The sequence below is a fragment of the Protobothrops mucrosquamatus genome, unplaced genomic scaffold (assembly GCF_001527695.2).
Source record: "Protobothrops mucrosquamatus isolate PMUCROS unplaced genomic scaffold, P.Mucros_1.0 scaffold386, whole genome shotgun sequence".
Classification (NCBI taxonomy): domain Eukaryota; kingdom Metazoa; phylum Chordata; class Lepidosauria; order Squamata; family Viperidae; genus Protobothrops; species Protobothrops mucrosquamatus.
In genome coordinates, this window is record NW_015386718.1 from 171,043 (window position 1) to 195,098 (window position 24,056).

General features: G+C 38.4%; 1 protein-coding gene across 1 annotated transcript in view; it reads left to right on the forward strand.

Annotated features, from left to right (window-relative positions):
* The first annotated feature begins 370 nt into the window (after window positions 1–370).
* NFATC1 (nuclear factor of activated T cells 1) overlaps window positions 371–24,056 on the forward strand; it is a 120,120-nt gene continuing 96,434 nt past the window's right edge. The window contains exons 1-3 of the mRNA XM_015815924.1: window positions 371–455; window positions 6,280–7,381; window positions 18,959–19,118. Coding sequence (XP_015671410.1) covers window positions 371–455; window positions 6,280–7,381; window positions 18,959–19,118 — 1,347 coding nt within the window. The remainder of the gene's footprint in view (window positions 456–6,279; window positions 7,382–18,958; window positions 19,119–24,056) is intronic.

Below are 24,056 nucleotides of genomic sequence, written 5' to 3' on the forward strand. Positions count from 1 at the left end.
ATAGATAAACAAAGGGAGGAGGAGGAGGAGGATCTCACAGACAGGCAGCGATAGCGAGATAAGGGAGCGAGCCGCGCTCGTCAAAGGTCACGTTGCACCGACCCGGGGAGGCTGCCTGGGCGTCCTGGGACCTGCCAGTCACAGACGCGGCCAGAGTGCCGGACAGCGGAGAAGCCGTCGCGACCCCCGAGGCCGCGAGTTCCCTTGCCGGGCTAGCCAGCAGCTGACCGCCCGTAGCGCTCCCTCTGCAACAGGTGTCTGCGGAGATCGGGGGGTGGGGGCGGACATTCCGGCCCCTTTGCAGCCCCGGGAGAGGAGGCGGCGGCGGCGGGGCGCACTCGTGCCCTGCCCGGTCTCTGCCCGTCGAGCCATGAGCGGCCTGGAGGAAGATCCAGAGTTTGATTTCGATTTCCTCTTCGAGTTTAACCAGAGCAACGAGGCTGCCGGCGGCAAAGGTTGGTGACGAGGCAGCGGCGGCGGCTGCCGTCCTCCAGGGACGGGACGGGACCGGCGCGGGGAGAGGGAGGGCGAAGAGCGTTTATTTGCAGCGCGTTAAATATAGCGGTTCTTCTGGGACGGGAAAGAGCCGTCTCCACAATAGGCTGAGCCTGGGGACTGGAGGGAGGGAGCTCGAAGCGCCGCCCGTTGCTGGGGTTGTTGAGGCGTCTCGCTCGCTCTGCCTTCGACCCCCCTCCCCCCCGCTCCTCCTCCAAAGCCAGCGGAGCCCAGTCCTAGGGAGTAGCTCGGATTTGGGGGTGTTTCTCCTCACTACTCCCTAAAGGACGAACAGAAGCAGAATCTTTCTCGCAAAGGGCTTGGGGAGAGTCGCGGCTTTTCCCGTGAGGGAGATGGGCTGGAAATGAAGCTGAACCCTCTGCCCTTCTGCTGTCTCAACTTGGTTGTTCACGCCCGGCTTTGAGGGTTCCCCTTTTTAAAAAAAAAAATGCCCGACCTCCACCGCAAAAAGACAATTCCACCATGTTACAGTTTTTTCTTGTCGCTTGAAGGGGAAACTGGCAGAACTCTTGCCAACTTCACCCGGTGGAAACAAAACAAAACCAAAGACAGTTGTTCTCTGTTCCATCAAGGAACTTGTAAAACAAACAAACAAAAAAAGACAAGAGACAGGTCTACTACTGAAGTGTCACTGTGGACTTGTGAAAAAAAAAAAAGCATTACTGTTTCATTGGAGAACTTTTAAGAAAGGACCAGTCCTTCATGTCACTGCTTCATGGTGGAAATTGTTTTCTAAAAAGCTGAACTAGTGGAACTTGTGAAAAAAAAATGCAGGACAGCAAGCAAGGGGGCAGGGGTGGGTGTCAGGTTCCCCATAACTACCCACCTAGGGCTTGTGGATCAGCCTTGAAGTTCTGTAGGATAAAAATGGTTAGAAGCATGTTGTGTACCTGGACCTGTGTCCTAAGTCAGGTGGCTTGCCAGATTTGCAAAAGGAGAGTAGGGGTTGGAAATGTCACACAGGGTCCAGAGATAAGCAACTTGTTATCCCTGCATTGGCTTTCAACAAGGGAAGAACTGTATGTGTGTGTGTAATTAATTAATTAATTAATTAATTTGCTGCCCATCTCACCACAAAGTGACCCTAATATATAGATTATAAATATCCCCTCAGATTGCCTGTTTAATCCAGGATGTGATGAAATTCAACTGGAGTATAGTTAAACAAATAATGTACAGTATGGTACATATCTTTGTTGGTTTTACAGCCACATAAGTGGTTGTAAGGAGATGATCCTATACAAACTTGTGGTTTGAAAAGATTTCTTTTGTGAAGCTATAATTCTTTGATAAGTAGACTAGTATCTGGATCCACCAAGCCTCTGGATTCCAGTCCCCATGTTAGCCTTTGTATATTTCTAGTAGCTGTGCAGTGGCATTAGTGTAATTGGATACAGAAAAACAATCTTGAGAACTTTCCTGTTTATATAACGTACGTATATATATAACCCAGTATGTTTCCTTCCTAACCCAGACTGCATCAGGCATTTAGACAGTAGGTTGCATTGCACTCTGAGCATGAAATTTCCATATTATTATGCAGCTGATGCAAAGAAGGTTACAGTTGTATGGCCCTAATTAGTATAACTTGCAGATTGAGAGTCAGAACCCCTAAGAGGCACAAGTAACTTGGATGGGGTCTTTTAAATGTTGCCTTGGCTACAGTAATTGAGCAGGAACTTTTCAATATTACTACTTCAATGAAACCTTTTTTTTAACCTGGGGGGGGGGTTGCCCAAATTCACTTTCAGGGGTTGTGGAATCACATAGTTGGAGAATGAGTGTTACCCTGTTGTAAATGAAATAGATTTTGAGTCAGGTTTCCCATGTCTGCTTTACAAGAGCCCTATTCAGATGTTCCAAATCCTCCAAATATTAAGTGTGAATGGACTTGTCCGTTCCAAGTTCATCTACCAAATACTGCTGCTTTCTACCAGCTGGGAAGGCATGGAGTAGAAAAGTGGAGATAATCCCAATTCCATTAGGTCACAGATTTTTCCTTATTATTTTATTCCAACTATTTTAGTGTATTTAAAAACACAGGAAAGCGCACTTGTTATTACCCATAATATACACAATTTGCATAAAATATTATATGACTAGGAATGGTACAGGAATTGAATGTACATATATTAATTGCACCCCCATACACACTTTGTAAAATGCTACAGTGCAAAAGTACTGTATAGGTTTGTTTGTATTCCACTTTCTTCACTATACCTTCTTTGATGGATACATCTTTCCTAATTATCTGTCCATTGTACCTACTTTTAATTAGAGAAGACTCCATGCTGTTCATCCAAAAACTGTTCTTCTTGTGTTAACTCCTCTATAATAGACTTAACATTTTCCTAGATTTTACACCATGCAGGTAAGCCTTCAGCACTGAACTGTTGTCCAATAATGTTTATTTCCTGGGATGTATATATGCTATTGACAGCACACTTACAGTATGACTGTGGCTATTAGAAGAAATACAGCTTTAGACCTCTTCAGATATATATCAATTTGCCCTAAATATGCTTTTATCCATGTATGAGATGGTGTTGCAGGTCATCCGTGTGAATCTCCCTGTAATGAACATCAATTTTTTCCATGACTTCTTTGGGGAATGAATAAGGGTATCTGCCTTCTCATAGGAAAGTAACATTATCCACAAAGGAACAGAGATATAGTGTGTAAATTGAGGGTGGCAAACTGTGAGTCTGATCTGCTCCTGGAAACAATTTCAGGAGTTAGTAAGCATGTGAAAAAGGCTGAAAGTGCTCTTTCCTTCCATGTATGAATTTTGCTTCCATTTTTTTCTCATAATGACTGACATTCTGTGTGGCTTTTTGGTTGAGGGTAATTTTTGAATCATTTCCTGTTTTCTGTGCAGGTCAAAATATTCTATGTACACAAAGTATAAGCAATTAGGCCTCAGTATTTTAGAATACAATGGGTTTAGATGGAACGCCAAACTGGAAAGAGAAAAAGCCCTGTTTTATTTGTGCTGCTCCACACCTGGATGTTAATGGCCATCTTTTGGTAAATAATAGGCGTATAATAGGTGTTGAATGTACTAATGGTGTTTAACATGAAAAAAAAAAGCCCCAAACATCACGGAGCTACTTCTGTAGCAGCTGGAGTAATATTGTATGTCCTTTGTCAACATTGTCATTTAACTAGTAGAGGAACATTGGAGTTCAGTTGGGAATAGAGCCATGATCATTAATGGAGCTTTTCCGGATCTCAGTGTATATGTTAGAGGAGTGACATCGCCTGGAGCATTTGCCTCCGGGGGAGAGGAAGGAAGCAAACATTATATGTAGAGGAAATGAGAGGACGCATTGCCTTTTTGCTTCAATCACTCAAGAATTCTTAAAAAGCAACTGAAGCTAAAGGCATATTGAAACTTGAGGTAGGGCTGATAACAAAAAAATGACAAGCGAATGGTTGGAACAGTGGAAATGGCAGTTTGTAGTTTGTAATGGATTCATATCCTTTTATGAATACCTGGAATTGTTGTTGTGTATATTCAAGCATACAGTATCACACGCACATGGAAAAGAAAGGATAGATAATGTAATTCCAATAGGTCCAAGAACTAGCCATTGTGAGTCTGTGTTGAGGAGTTGCTCAATAGAATAATGCACCTTTTCACAAGGATCATGGGAAATTGTGTACGCCTCAGAAAGAATAACAGCAGGGTTCAGAGAAAAACTGCAGCATGTTGAATTTTGTCCCCCCCTTTTTGCTCATTCTCACTCATTGGTCGGCAATGTAGCTCAGCAGTACAGAATTGCACAACGTGAGTGTGTTTATTTATTACAGCAAAGGCAAGAGGACAATTTAACATGGAAAAGGAGGTTGAAATTAGATTATATGCTGTGTTAAAGCATAATTGATTTCCACTTAGTTTAGTATATTAAAAACACACGATCACTCAAATTCAGCTCAGCAGGTGAAATTTAGCAAATGTAAAAAAAAAAAAGGTGCTTCAACATTCAGATCAGTACTTAAAAGCACTTTCCTCTCCTGTGTATTTTGTAAACTGGAGTCGATTTCTTGTAGTAAATAACTCATTTAAAGTTTTTTTAAAAAGATAGATGCAATTTTTGTCAAGGTAAGAAAAGATAGCTTGATTTAGCAGAGCATTAGTTTGACTTAGAATAGCAAAAGAATAAAGGGGAGATAGTGTTGTGATGGTTGTTTTATTCTATGGAATCTGTTAAACTTACCTGTGGAAGTCTTTTCTTCTCACCAGTTGTAGACTATATGCAGGATTGGCCACTTTTCTGGTGTTTGGAAGCCTGCTGCATTTTTAACCAACTATAATTTCCAGGTGGTAGTTATAGTTCCATGATACAGCTTTATAAAGAGCACATTACAGTAATCCAATCAAAGGGAGCAGGGCATGAATAACTATCTGAAGGGCCTCTTGATCAAGGAAAGGGTAACTGGTGCACAAGATGAACCTGTGTGCAAAGACCCTCCAGGCCACAACTGCCACGCACTCACAGCTACTGTTCTTTGAGCAGTAGCTTTGAGTCCAGAAAGACCCCCAGTTGCATTCCAGTCTTGAATCATGAAGCTGTCATCTTTTCCACAGCCTTCCCAAAAAGGAGAAGATTGGAAATTGCCATTTCTAGAGAGGGTAGCTCTGTTTACTTGTACCAAATTTATAATCAAAATATATTAGCATAAACCGATTGGTATTTAAACTGCTGCAGTTTTCTGTTCTTCATACTTTTAAACCATAACTTCTAAAAAGCTTGTTTGTAATGCTTCCTGTATGTCACATAATTTATGATACTGTAGAAGAGGTTGAAGATGCCTTTGAATGTTTTAAGGGTACCAAGAAAGTTTACTTGGATAATTTCCATTCTTTCTGCTCCGTTAAAAAGGAGTCTCCAAAGAGCAGCTTGTATCCTTGCTGTGGGGTGCAAGGTGAATCACTGCATTCTTATTTATACCAGAAATGCTAATGAAAGTGCACAATTCACACTGACTTTCATGCAGTAACATCCAAAGGTGTGTTCACTCTACAGATTTCTGCTTGTTCTGCTATTCTGTAATAACAGCCTTCAAGACCCTCCATGTTTTGTTTATGTGGTTGAAGGAGAACAATTTATTATTTTATATTGGAGAGTGATCATACCGTATTCACTGCATTCAGTTTATTTCTGTTTACGTTGGTAATAAATTAAGTGTACTTTATGTCCTGGCCACTGGCCCTGGTCTGATTCTGGCACACCATTTAAAGGTTAAATACTTCACTCTGCTCAAAAATAACTTGATAGTCCTGTTATAAAGAATGTCATTGCAAATTCTGACTTGAAAAAAGGTAAATGGAGTCTAAGAACTCACGAGCTAGTTAATTTCCAAGTTTATTTCTTACTGTCTTTGTCTAGAAGTTCAAGGTGGCATACATAGCTTTCCCTTCTCCAATTTGTGTGGGGTTTATTTTTGCAACAACAATTCTGTGAGGTAGGTGGAGCCGAAAGAAGGTGACTGGTCCCAAATCTTTAATGAGCTTCCATGGTTGAGAGTGGACTTAAACCTAGAACCTAGAACCCTTTGGTCCTAGTTCATTCTTGGATGGCTAAATGACACTAGCTCTTTGCCATTTCTGAAATGGTTAAGGTACGCTTTGATTCCAGAGAAAACTCTACTATATTCATTGGATCATGACAGGGATTCAGCTTACTAATAAATTAATTTGTTTGTGTGTATGTGAGCAACATCTCATGTCATTCTTTTTTTTTTGTTTATCTTTTTCAGAACATTATAACTATGCATCTTCAAATATAAATTCAACTTTGCCTCTAAATGTGGCACATTCTTCACTGCCAACTCCATGTCACGGCCTTCAAACGTCTATTCCAGTCATTCCAAATGTCTCATCAGCTAATCATCTTTCAGGTTATGGAGGGCATGCTGACAATAGCACTGCTGGATATTATTTGGCTCCAAGTGTCAGACCTAATGGAGTGCCAGCATTAGAAAGTCCTAGAATTGAAATAACCACCTACCTAGGGCTGCATCAAAACAATAATCAGTTCTTCCATGAAGCTGAGATTGATGAATCCACCCAAAACACAAAGAGATCGCCTTCTACCGCTACTTTGAATTTACCAAACATTGAGGCTTACAGGGACCCATCTTGTCTGAGCCCTGCCAGTAGCCTGTCTTCCAGAAGTTGTAATTCAGAAGCATCTTCCTATGAATCAAATTATTCCTATCCTTATACTTCACCCCAGACATCTCCTTGGCAATCGCCCTGCGTATCGCCCAAGACCAATGAAACTGAGGAGAGGTATCAGCGAAGTTTAGTTCCCTGCACACTCCTTAATTCACCCCGACATTCTCCTTCCACGTCTCCCAGAACAAGTATTACTGAAGAAAACTGGCTGAGCTCTCGCAACTCTAGACCATCATCTCCCTGTAATAAGAGAAAATACAGTTTGAATGGCAGACAGACATCCTACTCTCCACATCACTCCCCAACTCCTTCTCCCCAGAATTCTCCAAGGGTTAGTGTGACTGATGAGACATGGTTGGGAAACACTAACCAATATACCAGTTCAGCCATTGTCGCAGCAATCAATGCCCTCACTACTGACAGCACAATAGATATGAATGATGGAATTCCTATCAAGTCTAGGAAAACTGCAATAGATCACACTCCCTCCATGGCACTCAAGACTGAGCCTAGTGGAGATGATCAGGGGACCATATCACCGATTACCGATTTATCACCAGAAGAATTTCCTGGGTTCCAGCACATCAGGAAAGGAAGCTTCTGTGATCAGTATCTTTCAGTTCCGCAGCATCCCTATCAGTGGGCCAAATCAAAGCCTTTGTCCCCAACATCATACATGAGGTACAGTTTCTTTAGATGTAATCTTTAAAAGAAAAGTCTCTATTTTCTCCTTTGCTTTACCTCCTCCCAATAATGTCTTTGTTTTTAGTCATAGACATCTAGAATCGTTTTTATAGCACTATGTTTTTGCTTTTGTTACATGGTATTATTCATTTTCACTTTGGTTGGTAAATTCAAACCAATTTCCGTAGATCTGGGTAGTATTTTAAAAAATCCCAAATCAAAACAGTTACTTTTACAAACTTGAAAATAGATTGTAAATGCTTGATTACAGGGGAATATATCATGCAAGTAAAATAGAATTACAGTAATATTGCAGGTTTACTTTTAGTTTTTCTTGTGATACTTGTTTTATTTCCTATGGTAATATTTCATTTCAGTTTTAATTGTTACTGGTTTGTATAGGTTTTGTTGATATTTGTCTTTTTTATAGTATGTTGGGCTGGGCAGTTTATAGAAGTGGGTGATTCTATTTCAGAAACGTCCTAATCGGCCCATAGCTATAAATTCTTAGGCCCATAAGGATATCTATCTGTCTGTCTGTCTGTCTGTCTGTCTGTCCGTCCGTCCGTCCGTCCGTCCGTCCGTCCGTCCATCCATCTATCTATCTATCTATCTATCTAATATATTTAACTTATCTAGAGGCAATTCTAAGCAGCTTACAATCAATAAACACCAATATAAAACATTAAAACAATAAATAAACTTGATTTAAAATTGACAGAAATGGGGAGGAAGGGCACAAGATGCACACAGGGAGGAGATGGGGTCTACCTAATCTATTTACTGTCTCCAGCATGACATACCAGGCCAATTGGCAGAGCCAGGCCTTCAGGCCCTTTCAGAAGACTTGGATGAGGGTACAGATCTCACCTCGGGGAGGGGAAGACGCACGATGTTCCAGAGAGTGGGAGCCATGGCAAAAAAAGCGATTCTCCTGGATCCTGCCAGCCAGAATTTCTTGACCAATGGGGCCTGTAGCATGCCCCTTTTGCTGGCACGGATGGGGAGGGCTAATCCCATTGAGGTGAAACAGTGCCTCAGATAACCTGGACCCATGCCATGAAGGGCTTTAAAGGTAAAAACTAATACCTTGAATTAGACCCTAAAGCAAACTGGCAACCAGTGTAGATCATGAAACAGTGGTGTAATATGGGCCATCCTACGGACTCCAAGAACTATCTGCGCAGCTGCATTCTGCGTCAGCTGTAACTTCTGAATACTCTTCAAGGATAGCTCCATGTAGAGTGTATTGCAATAGTCCAAGCATGAGATGACCCTGGCTTGATTGACTGAGCACAGGGACTCCCGATCCAGGAAAGGGCACAACTGCACAACGCAACATTGTGCAAAGGCTCTCCTAGCCACGATTGCCCCGTTCTTAAGCAAGTGTCACGAGTCCAGGAGAACCCCCCAAATTGCACACTGGCATGTCTGGGGCAGTGCAATCCCATCCAAAACTAAAGATGTTAATGTACCAGATGCCAAAGCTCCACATACCCAAAGCCACTTGGTCTTACCAGGGTTCAGCAGAAGTCTGTTGTCCCCTATCCAGATCCCCACAGCCTCCAGGCATCGCAAGAGGGCAGTGACAGCATCACTTGGGTCACTGGTGATTCTTTCAAAATAATTTTATTTGACTTCTTTGTTTCCTACTATGGGTTTTATATATAGTCATTAAAATAAAATAGTTCTAGCCTGCGGTCCTACATTGAGTTGTCTACATGGTGTGGTCAAAAGAATCAAGAAGGTTATGATGATACAGTTGAAGCTCCACCTGCTTTTTTATGTGCATTGCCACCACCTTGACTTTTTTGATCCATACCCATTGGTCACCCCTACATTCAGAAAAGTCATAGCATAAAAGTACAGTAGGAAGAAATGAAAAGGGAAGAGATGAAAGAGGCACCAAATTCTAAATCTGAAATGAAAATGGTTCAAGGAAGGGAGGAACCTGATAAAAATTAGCCTTCCTGTAGAGATCACGGAATCCTGCCTTCCATTTCCTGTAGTGTAATGGAAGTAATAATACAGTATAATAATAGAAAGATAACATGCAAAATAAAAAAAAAAATTAAAACACAGATCTTAAGATTATGTTACTCTGTATGTTGTTAGACTGTCTTGTCTTTGTTTTTGGTTTTGTTTGTGTATATAATGGCCAACTCCCCAAAGACATATTAAACTAACAACATGCATACACACAGCTGTAACTTCTATTCCATAAAGCTCATGTCTAATGCCTACTATTCAGACATTGTTTTGCAATTTTGCAAGCAGGGAAGGCTAGCAGCATTTTGGACTTTTTTTTTTTTTTTGCATGTAATAATATGGGCCAATGGTCCTTTGTTATATGCAAAGTCATCATGCTGTTCTGTATTTTTGAAGACTAGTCAAGAGTCCAAATAGCAGTCACATGTTATAAATTCTCTTGTACACTTGAGAGAAAAGGAGTGGTAGAAATGTCTGAAAGTAAACAAAAGTAATTGTGACTTTGAGGTAGCCCAATTTTTCTGATACCCTCAGTGATGAGACAATTGCTTTCAATGCCCTGAAAAGTTTTGGTCCAAAAGCAGGACTGTTGAAGTACTCTGTCTTTTCTCCAGTGGCAGTCAAAGCATTGGTACTAGAGATTCGATTTTCTATAGAAAAACTGTACAAGAGAAAATATCAAGAAAACTTTCTTTTTTCTGTGATTCTGGGCTTTAGTATGAAACTGTAACTTTTCAGCAATTGTCTTGCATAAATATAAATGGGTTAGTGTTTGCTCAATTACCTTTATGCAGGACTGCCATATTCATCCACCTCTCTATTTGCTCTAATCTTACGTCCCTTCTTACATCCATCAGTCTAAGTTCCTATAATCAAATTATAATTTGATTAAATATGTATACGTGTATATGTACGTATGTCTGTATTGCTGTTGGGTGTCCAGAGGGTGAAGATCAAAAAAGTAAAAATGGTTGGTACAATTAAAGCCTTTGCAAACATATGTCTTTGATGTGTGTTGTGAATATGTAAAAAAGAGCTGGGCCTTTGATCGTGTTGATATATCCATGATCTTAATGTTTCTGCACTCTCACGCCAGATGCCCTTATGCAGCAGAGCTAAGACATAATGATACCATGTAAAGTGGGTGATGCTAAGGTTTCCATGGGACGTAGAGTTTTATATTTTTTTTCAGGTGCATAAATCCTGCTTGAAGATTTATATATTTCTGTTGTTTGCTTTTTTTCTGAAAAAAAGCAGGAGATCACACATTTGTGTTTTGGTGAATTGTTACTAATATATAGAGGTGTGATTACTAGGTTTAAGGCATCAGAAAGGGAATGTACCCAACCCATGTTTAATGTATCAGACAATGCAATCTATTTTTGTCTCATCCTTTTGAAGTATATGTGAGTCTGTCCAAAACCGCCATGTGATCTATTTAAGGTAGGTGTAAACATTCAGAACATAACTTTTCAAATAAGTGAACAATATTGGATTTATAAATAAAATTTTCTTCCTGCAAATCTCATAGTACCAACCTGTTCCCATGCCTTATTCTACTAGGACTTCCTAGGTGCAGAGTATATGGGCAATAATATGTAATATGTGTATCAAGATGATGGTATTTGTAGTGTCATAATGTGAGGAAATGTATATCTCTAACATTTGCTTAGGTTATAAAACTTAAAATGGGGTTTAAAGAAAGAGTTTTAAGCCACTTCTCACCAAGTTACTTTAGTTGAAAAAAAATAAGAAAGTAGTTTAAACATCAGGAAAAATCCTATGATGATTGAACATATAAATCTTTTATCATTCACTAATTTACAGAAAAATGTTTTTCTTTTCTTGTTTTAATACCACATGGAATTAAAATGAAAACAGGAATACCCCAGAGTGATAATGACAATAAATGCATTCCAGTATTATGCATATAATAATTTTCCACTGTTTTGCTTTTGTGTAAAAAATGTGTTTCCTGATTTTTTTTCCCAATATGTTTCCATGTGTTCTCATTAACTTGTGCTCCAGAACATCTGGAAGCTACTGTAAAAGTCTGATTTTACCAATCTGATGCCCTGGACCTAGTTTCCTGTAACCCATAAATGCTTTCATTTTGTGTATGTAAAAAAGCTGAATTGAGATGTCAGCACAGTCATAAGATGCTTGCTTGAAATTTAGTGTTTTAAATATCCTAGCAAAAAGTACCCATTTGTCATAGTATATTTGGAATCACTCCCTGCTCCTGGATTATTTTAAGTGTCTGTTCTGTTTCAAAGTCTAGGTTGAGTTCCAACAAATAATACAGATTCCGATATCCACCCTGTCACGAGGTTTATTTGCCAAAACTATTAAATTACCTCCTTTGTCTTTTCCAGAAAAAAATACCTAAAAAGGGTTATTGGAAAATTCCTAAATTAATAGGGTTTTTTTTTAACATAGATCCAGTGATAATATGGACAATTAAGTTAGCCAATACTTTTTGACAACAGCTATCTATATTCAAAGACAGTTCACTTTTGAATCTAAGATTATAGAATATTACAAATATATCATTCCAAACAACTTATTGAAATTAGTGCTACTTGCACTTTACAGTATTCATGGTTAAGTGACATATAGGCATTTATCCCTTATATAATGGGAGGAGAACAGTTTTATGGGAGCCAAAAATCAGCAACTCAGCCAACTAACTCATTTTATTTATTATGAAAGCTTATTCCTCTGTATAACATATGGTAGTCAGAAAAGGCGCTACCAGATTTCTGCTGATTACTTTTAATTCCTTAAGTAATCTGCTGAGTGTATCTATAATCAGTTTTACAAGAGAAAGTTGTTTAAAAAAAAATAGACAAACTACAGGGTTGCAATGTTTCAAGCAAGTTCAAATGTTAGTTAACAACAGAATGTTTTCTGAGATGCTAACTGAGCAAGCACAACTATGTTTTTTTTAAAAAAGCAGAAGTTTCATGGTCGCTCTATAGTCCCTCAGTTACCTAAAAGTGGCTTCAGTATTATGACCTGGGAAGATTACCAACTGTAGTCAATCAGTCCAATCTGAAAAACCTAAGAGAAGGAACTGCCACCTAATTCTTCAGAGCCATAATAATCTGTGAATTCTCATTGCACATTTGGCATTTATATTCTGGTTCTGGATAAATCCCAAACATCTGGGTGCTGTTTTTGCACAAAGACCCACAGTTAAAGCCTTATGTGTAGATGTATTTTCTGTGCATTTAATGTTCTGCTCTGTTTGCAATCAGGTAGCCTTTTATCTTGCATGCCAAGTTTTAGCATGTAGAAAACGTTTACAGCAGAACCAGGAGTTCATAAGGGAAGTATTGATACAAGCAGATTAATAGCCATGTGAATCATGCTGCTCCCAGCAAAATGGAATAACTTATCTAAACTTCTCCATCTATGATGGAAAATACTCTAGAGGCAAATGATTACAGTTTTGTGAAGCAAAAGAGAAGCTGAAATATTTCAATAAGCTGTTCTTAGCTTTTGTTTAAGTGCCTTTGACAATAGGATTGTTCAGTGTAAGAGAAGTAAGTATGTGAGTTTTATATGCCATAGTACTCTTAGTAGAAACTATGTAATACAGAATTATAACGACAATCTTACTTATGAACACCAGTCCTTAGAATTGCATGGTCTTTCTTCTCTTCTTTTGATTCAATAGAAGGTTGAAAATGAAAACACCTTCCCTATAATTTTCAATCTTTTATTGAATCAAAAGGCAGAGCATCATTTACAGCAGGGGTTTTCAAACATGGCCCTTTTATGACTTTGGACTTCAACTCCCAGAATTCCTCAACCAGGCACGCTGACTGAGGAATTCTGGGAGTTGAAGTCCACAAGTCATAAAAGGGCCAAGTTTGGAGACTCCTGATTTACAGTTTGGAAAGGCAAACATCAAGTGCACGATGATAATGTTGATGAATTTCAAGTTTAACTAACAGAAATAAGCAAAGAAGATCACCATTAGATTATTATTATTATTTTTTTTAAAGAAAACTGGACCTGGAAATTTACTTTGAATACCAGAGCTGATGTGGAACTATGTGGCACTATGTGAGGTGATCAACATGGATGCATGTAAGGAAGGGCAGAGTTCTAGATCCAAAGGGATAAAATGTGACTTGGGATGCACGTGGCCATACATGTGGCACCTGCCAAAAGCAATTTAAAGCAGCTGCATTTTTCCTTGACTTACATGTGATGCACAAACCTAGGAAAGATGCATTTGGTTAAAAGAAGAAAAATGTTTAACTCAGTCTAAATAATGTAAATCAACATACTCTCTATAAATCTTCATATCTTTGTTCTTAAAAACCATCCTTGCTCCACTATGTTCATAACCCTTTCAGAAAGCTATTCTTTTCGCTTTCATCCCTCTTTGAAGATCTCATCAGCTGCATCCAACCACAACATTCTCAAGTTTCCCCTTTCTCACTCTTCCTTCCACAATTATTTTGTAATTCAATTCTCTATTACCAAACCATCACAACATACTTTTTTATGCTGGTCACTTGTTTGTGTATTCAGTCCACATATTTTCAGCATCCATTCATTCTGGACCCCATTGCTTTGTGTTTCACCACAGACACTCCTGAAGTAATCTTATTCCCGCTGCATTCAATTTACTTTTATCTTTTTTCCTGACATAGCCAGTTCAAGCTTCCATGTAACAAAATAGCTAGAAACTATTGTTCCTTCCCTTGTATAATTTAGCATGTGGGTGGAATTTTGTCACTGTTACTGTTAAAAAACTGGGACTTGAAATCTGGGACTTGCCTGTCTTTTGCAAACAATCCAGAGATCTACCAATAAATATAAATCTTTACTCTTTATTTAGAGCCACTAGTAGAAGTATTTCAAACTCTTTCATACTAAATCACACTGGGTCATGTTCTTATCAACCAATCATGGATTATAATTGGGTCTGAAACAGCCCCTGAAGACTTCTGTTGAAAATGATGGTTTTTTTACAAGTTGGTTGTTAACATATAGTGCTCAAGATTATGGAATATATTCCTCAGATTTTTCTCTTAAAGAATCTGATGTGCAGTATATAAGCATCGAGGTTACTTTTATTATTGTATTTGCCATTAAAGTATATTTCTTTTATAATTAAAAATCTTGATGCTTTTTAAACTTCCAGGAGGGCTGTATAACTCATGAATTTCTTCGCAGCGTTAATTTGTAGTTGAGAACCACAGGATTTATTTCCATAAAAATAGGTATAAATTAGGCAGTTGTAGTAATAACCATTTATTTACAGTATTTTTTATGGAATATTAAGAAGCCTGATTTTTTTCTGGGGACCTGTTGATCTATTGATGTATAAGCTCAGCCTTATGTTCCTTTCTTAATGCAAGGGCTGGAAAGGAAAGAATACAGTAAAGGAAAGAATAAACTGAAATGTCAGTGAGAAGGTACAAGCTATATTTTTCTTACCCATTGAAGAAATGAGGAGATACCTCTCCCCATATTGTTGAGAACAAGATAAATTTATTCCAGAATCCAAAGAGACCTCTTTTGCAGTTACACAGTGTATGTTAATTTAGAAACAGGTGCTGATGCATTCAATGGTACTTGTAAGAAGACCAGTGTAGAAACTAGTAAAATACACTTATATGGATCTTCATATTAGATTGATATTTAATTCAAATAGGGTTATGACCCTCTAGGCATTTTAAATTGTTTATTTTTGGAATGGAGTGATTTAGTGGTTTAGAAGTGCTGACACTTCTGTGAATGTTGCTTCTCTTTCTGCATAGTATCGTGAGATCAGCTGTTCAAACATTCTTATTTACTATGAGAAGATGAACTGACTGGTATGTTTTTACCAAAATCTCTGATATATTGCTGGTCAGAAGCAAAGGACCTGCTTTCTTTTCATACTCAGTTGCATCATCTACAACAAATATGGTACCGTTGGTACTGAATCACATTAATGTGTTCAATGTAGGGTTTTTTCCCCAGAATGTTTTCACTTTTCAAGGTTGCCTACCCCTGCTCTATACTTTGAACACATGGATTGGAGAGGACATTTAGCTGCTCTCAGAGTTGTTTAGCTCAAAAGTTCTTCTGCTACATTTCTCATTAGATGATAAACAGTCAGCAGAATAGCCTGATCCCATAGGATAAAATGTGCACCTTATCTGCCAGAAGGTTCAACAATGAGAACTACTTTCATGTGCCTGAAATAATCACAGTGAAGTTATTTTATTGTTTGTCATGGCACACAAGAAATTGTTTGTGACTTTCCCCCCCCCCCATTTTGCTATCTCATCAGTTTATTCTACTATCATTGTGTTATTGGCATTTTTTGATTATTGCAGTAGTGGCTATCTTTGTTCTGTTTAATTTGAAGTTCTTTACATCTATTTATCTTTGTGCCTTCTCCTTCTGTCCTGTAAGAAAACTTGTAATATCATAAATAGTTGAGTGGTGATCAACATGATTTGTAATGTATCTTGCAGCTTTTTCTTACTAAACCGCATCTGAATTATCTACCCAGCTGAATTAAATGAAAATCTTCCAAGGCTCCTGAACAACTAGAAAACCCACATTTCCCTTAGCAAAAACCAGCAGGACACTGCAGTCAGTCTCAATACAGGATTATACAATCACATTTGCTTCATGCATATGCTGTATTTTAGATGTACTCTTAAAATACCTTCTTGGACTGGGCTTGGGTTTCATGTTCAAAGTGGAAAAAAAGTCTTCTTTCAGGAGCACACAGCTTCCAAACTCAAATGCTGCACAACCATAAAACTTAGAGGAGAAAGTCATTTAGGGTCAGCTGATAGTCCTCTAAAAGATTTGTACGAAATGAGTGAAGTTGTCTGACTCCCAAATGTTTGACAATACCAACAATAAAGTGACATTATGTCTTGTCCTAAATTATAGTACTGAAACCAGGAAAGCTTCATATAAACCAAAGTGGATATTTGTGCAGAAGAACTGGACTCTATTCACTTCTCAAATTCAGATCTAATCTCCAGTTCTTGGACTCATTCTAGTCATTTCGTTCTAACTGAATGTCTTCTGCATTAGTCTCTAGATGATGCATTTCAGCCTTCTTATGAAAACAAAGATGGGCAATTCTGAAGTCTGCCCTTCCCTGAAGGATACTTGTTAAAACCAATGAAGTTTAACTTAGTCATGTTGGGCCCAATTAATTCCAGTGGAGCTACTCCAAATATGATTACCAATTTAGTGTTGTTATTCATCCACGCTTACATTAGAATTTTAATTAAATGTGAACTGTGTGGCTGCTTTCTACAAAATCAGCAACTCTCCTTTTAATCAAGGTCTCTGGTATGGTTCGGAGATCTAAACAGAGATAATGAAGTGTGTGTGTGTGGGCATAAACTCACGTGTATACACAGATTTTGAGGTTAGTTTCTATTTTTATTCTTTTTTTCCTCTTTTTAAAATTTAAAGCACGTGGACCATTTTGTTGATTGATGGATTAGTGCTTTTAAGAAAGAAATACCATACACATGTCATAATCTGATATATATTTTGTCCTCTGAGGGGTGGAGGTTGGGGGGGGGGAGAAAACCCATCTCATATATGAACTGGCTAAAGAATAGAAGCATCTGTTTCATAATATATAGTGATCATCACCAGGAGATATACAGCTGCTTTATATTATATAAATTGTTGTGTAGTCGAGCGGGATCTCTCCAGATAATTATCCAGGAATGTTTCAAATGACGGCATATGTAACAAAGCATTGCATGAACTGGACTGAATCTTTGTAATTTTCCAGTTATGCTTAAAGAAGAAGTCTAAATCAGTCACCTATATGCAGGCTACTAAATACCACATTCCCATGGGCCGTGGGAAGAATGCAATCATGAAATTCTATTGAAAAAGGAAAGACTGCGAAAAAGATTTCGATGTAGACAGCCACCATAGAAATCAGGAATTTGAAGAACAAGAAGGCTCGTACGCTATACACATAAAACCTTTGACCTATAAAACCTGAAAAAGCTGGGTGGGGGATCTTATTATTGCAAGAAATGCCGATTCTAATAGGAGATTGCTTTTTTCTTAAATTCTTCTTAGAGTATGAGTCAAAGTATTTCTGTGATGAGGGACCAAGCTTTCTTAGTTGTGGCTTCTTGGTTATGGAACATATTTTCCATTCCATTTGCTTGGTATCCTTTCTGATATTGTTTAGTTTAGACATGGCTACCTATGCATATTTTAAACAAAACTGAAGATATTTTAACTATGGAACCTGCTCTCCCCATGTTGAATAAGGAGACACTCAAATGACTGTGAATCCATTTTCTTCCAATCTTGACATAGTATGCTAGACATTTGTTTGCATTTGAATGAATGCACGTAGAAGCATCATTCAATTCTGGATTAATGTAGCAAGCTTGGGAGCAGCATAAGGAAGATTGATCTGTGCTTAGAACAGCCACTGGAAAAAAATCCAATTAATATTCTATAGTATATTAGTGGTGTATATTCACCGTTAGCCACATATTAAGGGGGGATCCTCTGTGAAAGCTTGTTAGTCTTGTAATACTGTATGGTATCTTGAAAATCGTGTAAAACTAAAATGGAGAATCTGTGGCCCTTCAGAAGTTGGTGAATTACAGCTACCAACATTCTTCACCACTGAAGTTTTGGTTGTTTGGTTAAAACCACTGGGTATTCTAGGTCAGCTATAACTGGAAAACTGAAGACTGCTACCCATCCACCCAACCGATAGAGTAGAGAATTATCGTTAACTGATAATTCACACAAATGAGTAGAGAATTATCGTTAACTGAAGTCAGTCAGTATTTGGTTTCCCTAGGGAAGGGAGCACAAGTTTGTTCATGCAAATTTAAATTAAAATTGACTTACAATTTAATTTAAACCATTTGATGTTATTCTCATTGTATTTAATATTTCTCCTTTATATTACATAAAATATAATAATTGGGCAAGCCAGATCCAACCTTTGTGTCTTCTGTCTGACCTTCAGCCTGCAAGTTGTACATTCTTGCCCGGTAAAATGATACTGTTAATGGAAAGAGACCTTTCACTGGGTCAATTTGTGGGGCTGATTGGGATTTTCAAAAATTGTTAGTAGAAGAATTTTTATTGCTGACAAGTTTGTTCAAAAGGTGAAGCTTATTGAATACAAACTGAAGGAACTGAAGTACTGATATTCCCCAAAGGCTATTTCTGCACAAAATTGAATTTTAAGGGGGGGGTATTTTTCCACATCTTACAATCCACCTTTATCTATTATGATTAATGGGTTGATGTCTTAATGTATTGTATTTTTAATTCTTTTTAAGCCAAGCTTAAAATGTTTTCCATTTTGTTTAAGCATCTGATAGCATTTGGCCTATCTAATCTGTGTCATCCATAAATCTTCATAAAATAACCATTACCTTTTAAATTACTTATGTCATACCATTATCTCCACTGATGAAATTTTAAATGTAAGATGGTGACGGATGATCTGCTAAAAGTGGCCTCTAAAGTAATAGTGCCAGATTCTTGTGGTTTATGATAGCAGAACTGTTGTTAATATTTAATTCCTGCTGTTCTCTATTATAGCCCATCTCTGCCTGCCTTGGATTGGCAGTTGCCATCTCACTCAGGACCTTATGAACTTCAGATTGAAGTGCAGCCGAAGTCCCATCACCGAGCCCATTATGAGACGGAAGGCAGTCGAGGAGCTGTCAAGGCGTCTGCTGGGGGACATCCAGTGGTGCAGGTAATAGCATTATTCTTGGCAGCATGTGTATTTTTTTTAAAACCAACATCCTTAATAAGGCAAGTAAAATGACCTTATATTGAATGTAAGTATGTACTCTGTTTTGGTGGATGGAAAAAGTCTTATTTGTTCGACCAAGAGCTGCTCAGTGGGTATTTCGTACTTTATGATAGGTACGCCGGTTGCTCCTGGAAATTCTTCAGAATAGGTATTATATGAAAGGTCTAACTATATGCCCAACCTCGGTGGTGCCAGTTCAATGCAGAATCTGGTGTTTCCTTATTGTTGTCTGTTGAATTAGTCTGCTACCTAAAGTGAATGGAAAGTATTGTTATAGAGGAGGTACAGTTTTCATCTGAGGCTTGGGGTTCCAAGAAACTAGTCAAGGGACTCATCACCCCTTATAATTCAGTGTAAGTAAACTAGTCTATAATGTTTCTTTATTGACATAACTAATAACCCAAGATGAACTATGAAGTAACGCATCAGGCTAGAAACCAGTTCTAGTCCTACCTTAGACATGAAAGACCAGCTAGGTGACTTTGGGCCATCCTTACAGGGTTGTTGTTGTGGGGAAAAGGAAGGGGGACAAAAGAGTATTAGGTATATTCACCGCCTAATTAAAAAAACAATAATAAAGGCAGGATAAATGTAAACATACATACATACATAAATAAATAGGGAGAGGCAAAGTTCTTTATATTAGATTCCCTCATATTCCTAATTGTAGATTCATTTCTGCCTGTTTCTGTATTGTTTGTAAATTCTCTCTCTCTCTCTCTCTCTCTCTCTCTCTCTCTCTCTCTCTCTCTCTCTCTCTCTCTCTCTCTCTCTCTCTCTCACACACACACACACACACACACACACACACAGGGGCATTCTTCCTGCTTCTACATTGTACACATTTGAATACATTCTTTTGCATATGCGCTATTTGCAAGTGATATCCTTCTGATACATTTTGTACTTTCTCAAATATGTGCCTTTTTATTACAATATTTTCAATATACAGATTTCTGTATCCATGCTTTGAATTGCAAAGCATCATATTCCACATAAACTTTTCAAAAGTACTAATTTCTCTGTATAAATGCATTTTGACTTCCTTGAAGGGCATAAAATAGGAATTGGGACAGGTCATAAAAAACAGAATTGAACCAAAAAATGTCTCCTCCATCCCAATTTCTATGGTGATATCCTCCTGATAGAATTTCCTCCTCATAAATATCCATTGGACATTCAATTTCATTATATTTTTTAGTATAAAATACTAAATAAATATATAAATAAAAATGTAAATGTTCGTTTGTTCAAAATCTTAAAATCTCCGAAAGTTCTTCACCGATTGCTTTGAAATTTTGACACAACGTTGCATTCAAATACGCGCATGTTTTTATATACCTACTATTATATAGATGTCACACTTGTGACAGGTAAAAACATGCTCTTTAAACCATAAAAACATGCTTTAATGAGCAACGTCGTAGAAGCAACAATCTTGACAGGACCTTTCAAAGGTGAAGATGTCCTCATTCCTCGCATTCCTATGATTCCAACGGATATGCCATTTCAATTTAAGAGATTGCAATTCCAAATTCGATTGGCGTTTGCAATCACCATCAACAAAGCTCAGGGCCTCCTTTGGTTTTAAATTGAAAGTTGCATTTTTGAACATTGTTATTGTTCATGTTGCAAGCTTCATCATCTGAAAGCAGTTGAAAATTCTAAATTCAAGGGAGACACCCAGCAAAACTTGTGCCAGTTTGATTTTACTAATATAATAGCATGAATTACCCTTAGCATGGTTCACTATTAACAACTGCTTCTCTTCCTGTCTCACAGTATTGCTCTTTATTTTACACGTGATATTTAAAGTGAAATTTATACAGTGCACTTGTTCCTTAGGATATATTTTGCTAGCTGCCTAAAATGTGTGAGGAGAGATAGATTGTAGATGGGAGGCGTGAATTCACAATAGCCAATTTGACATTTAAAATTTCCACTCAGTGATTGGAAAAAAACAAAATGCAGTGCCAACATTTAATTGAGTTAAATGTATCCAGGAACCACCACCACCACCACCCCCTCCCCGCAGTCTTTTTCTATGGTGTATGGAAATAAAACAAAACATGATGCATGTTGTATTTAGATAGAATTGTGGAAAAGAAAAAAGGGAAATGCCGGAAGGAAAAAAGGAAAGCAAAATTCCGATCAGTGGAATGATACCAAACTTCCTCCTGTTTTTCATTCCAAGCGACAGATGATGTGCTTGTTTTGTGTGAAATATAACAGGATTTTGAAGGGTTACCTTCCCACCCACCCCTCGTACTTTTCGCCTATTTGGGCAGGCTTGTCCTCTACTAGTGAATACAGGTAGTCCTTGACTTCTGAACACAATTGAGCCTAAACTTTATGTTGCTAAGTGAGAGATTTGTTAAGTGAGTTTTGCCCCATTTTATGATCTTTCTTGCCTCAGTTGTTAAGTGGATCACTGCAGTTGATAAATTAGTAACCCGGTTGATAAGTGAATCTGGCTTCCCCATGGACTTTGCTTGTCAGAAGGTCACAGAAAGGTGACCACATGATCTTGGGACATTGCATTTGTCAAAACTACATGTCAATTGCCAAGCATCTGAATTTTGATCACATGATCATGGGGATGCTGCATAGGTCATAACTGAAAACCGGCCATAAGTCACGTTTTTCAGTTCTGTTGTAACTTTGAACTGTCACTAAATGAACTGTTGCAAGTCGAGGACTACCTGTAGTATCTGATCATTCACACCCTCTAGAGATGTACCAGGCCAAGGGTAACCCAGTTGGCCCAGCTTACACGTAAAATTAAGCCCCTCAAGAAATACGAACATGCAGACCTTGTAATGCATGCCATCATGGGCATTTTCTGGGGGGGGGGGGAAAGGAAATCTGTAAACTGTCATTAAAGAACCAAATAACCCAGAAGAGGTGGTGCCAAGACAGGGGCTGGGCAAAGAGCTTAGCAGAACACAACAAATACAATGCTTTTCCTTCCGAAATATTATTAAAATAGAGTTAGAAAGAAACAGTTGGACAAAGAAATTCTAGTCACAGTAGTGGTGATAATATTTAAGCTCCCCAAAACTGGGCTACAAGAAGAAAACGATCTAACCATGAAAATAGATCAGGGCTGTATCATCATGGGTGAGTCTATGACCATTTCCTACATTCATTTTATGAGTGAGTATAAAAGAAATCATCAGAAATGTACCTTAACACAGGATTGGGGAGGCATTAAATGTTACCTCTGCTGTTAATACCCTCTCTTGTCTTGTTTCATATTACATCAGTCCCTATTTGTTTCCCATAATTAATTTTTGTGTTGGTTCAATAGTTTTGAAGGTAGACATTATTCTCCTTCATCACTCTTATTCAGTGTACAGTAGTAAAATTCTGAACATGTTCTGGCTGAGCATACATGCCTAAATATCACCCTTCTAGGTGAATTAGTAGGGAAGTTTAATATTCTTGCTGCCATATCAGATGGTTGTGGTATCGTTATATCTACTTAAGTGGCGCACTAATTCTCACTTTGTACTTAGTTCAACTACTTCTCCTTTCTGAGAATCATTGTCCCCCAGCAGTGATCTGATGGTTATCACCTGTTTACATGGGGGCACCTTTCGTACGTTGTTCTTCAGAGTGAAAGTACAAGAAGTCACCTACACATTTTTTTTTTGTAGTTTCATACTCCTACATGTTTGCTCTTCGCTTGTTTGAGTGTTTGGCTACCATAGCAGCCTCCAGTTATCACACGGATTTCTAAATGCTTGAAGAGTGAGATGAGCTGACACACCTAGAAAGTGCTAAAAATGTTTGAGAAGAGTGGCTAATCAAAGGTGGTGGTTAATTGGTCTGGTGAGGTAATGCTTGGCAGAGTACTTCATACCTTGTCCTAAAAGCAGTGTTACTAAACATAATCCTCTTCAGATATTCAGTTCTTTCCTCCGTGTTATTTCAAAGGAGGAAAAAGATTCTTCTGTTCTGGGAATTTAAGATTTGGGGTTTCAAATCCTGCCCTCCCACTAACATCCTGTACAGCCTGAGGCGACTCATTTCATTTCTCTGTTGATATGAATGTAGAAAATATTTTCATGTTCATGTACCATGAGGTTTGTCAGCACAAGAGCACCGAGGCTTTGTACACAGGAAACAGAAGAGGAAGGAAAGGTAATCAAGGGTTAGAGCCAAAGAAAATCTCTCATTTCTTCAGTGCCTAAAGAAAATTGTTTCTCAGTTTGTAGGCTCTTATTCCTAATATGGCATATTGACTGGCATGTCCACAACACTCTGTACAGAAAGGAAGGGAGAGCAACATGGCAATAGCCGTAGGTCTTGACCAGGGGATCTCCAAAGTTGGCAACTTTAAGGTTTGTGGACTTAAACTCCCAGAATTTCTCAGCCAGCTATGCTGCCACAGTACATGTCACACTCACTGCAGAGATTAGCAGCAAGTGAATTGTGTGTACTTTTGTCAATGCCCAACCGGATAAGCTATTGACCTATAAGGAAGAAGTGGTCTTCCTCACCCAAATAATTACCTTTGAAATGGAGAGGTCAGCTTGCATTCAGATGTAGAGCAGAGAGAATTGAAAGTGGGGAGATAGACCAAGCTGCAAATAGGATAACCAAAAATCTGGAAGGAGGTCAGGGATAGGTTGCCAGGGGATGTGGAGGTCAAAATTGTCAAGATAATGATTTGATTTAAGATTGATGCCCCACTCCTTTTAGGAATGCTATGCATGTGACACATATAAAAAGGGGCTGGGCTTTGATCACATAAATGTGGCCACCATCTTAATTGTTTATGTCCTCCTCCACCAAATAGCCCTGTCTTTAATTATGATTATAGTATGTCTATTCCATTTCCTTATGTAACATTTGGGAAACATGAATAAAATC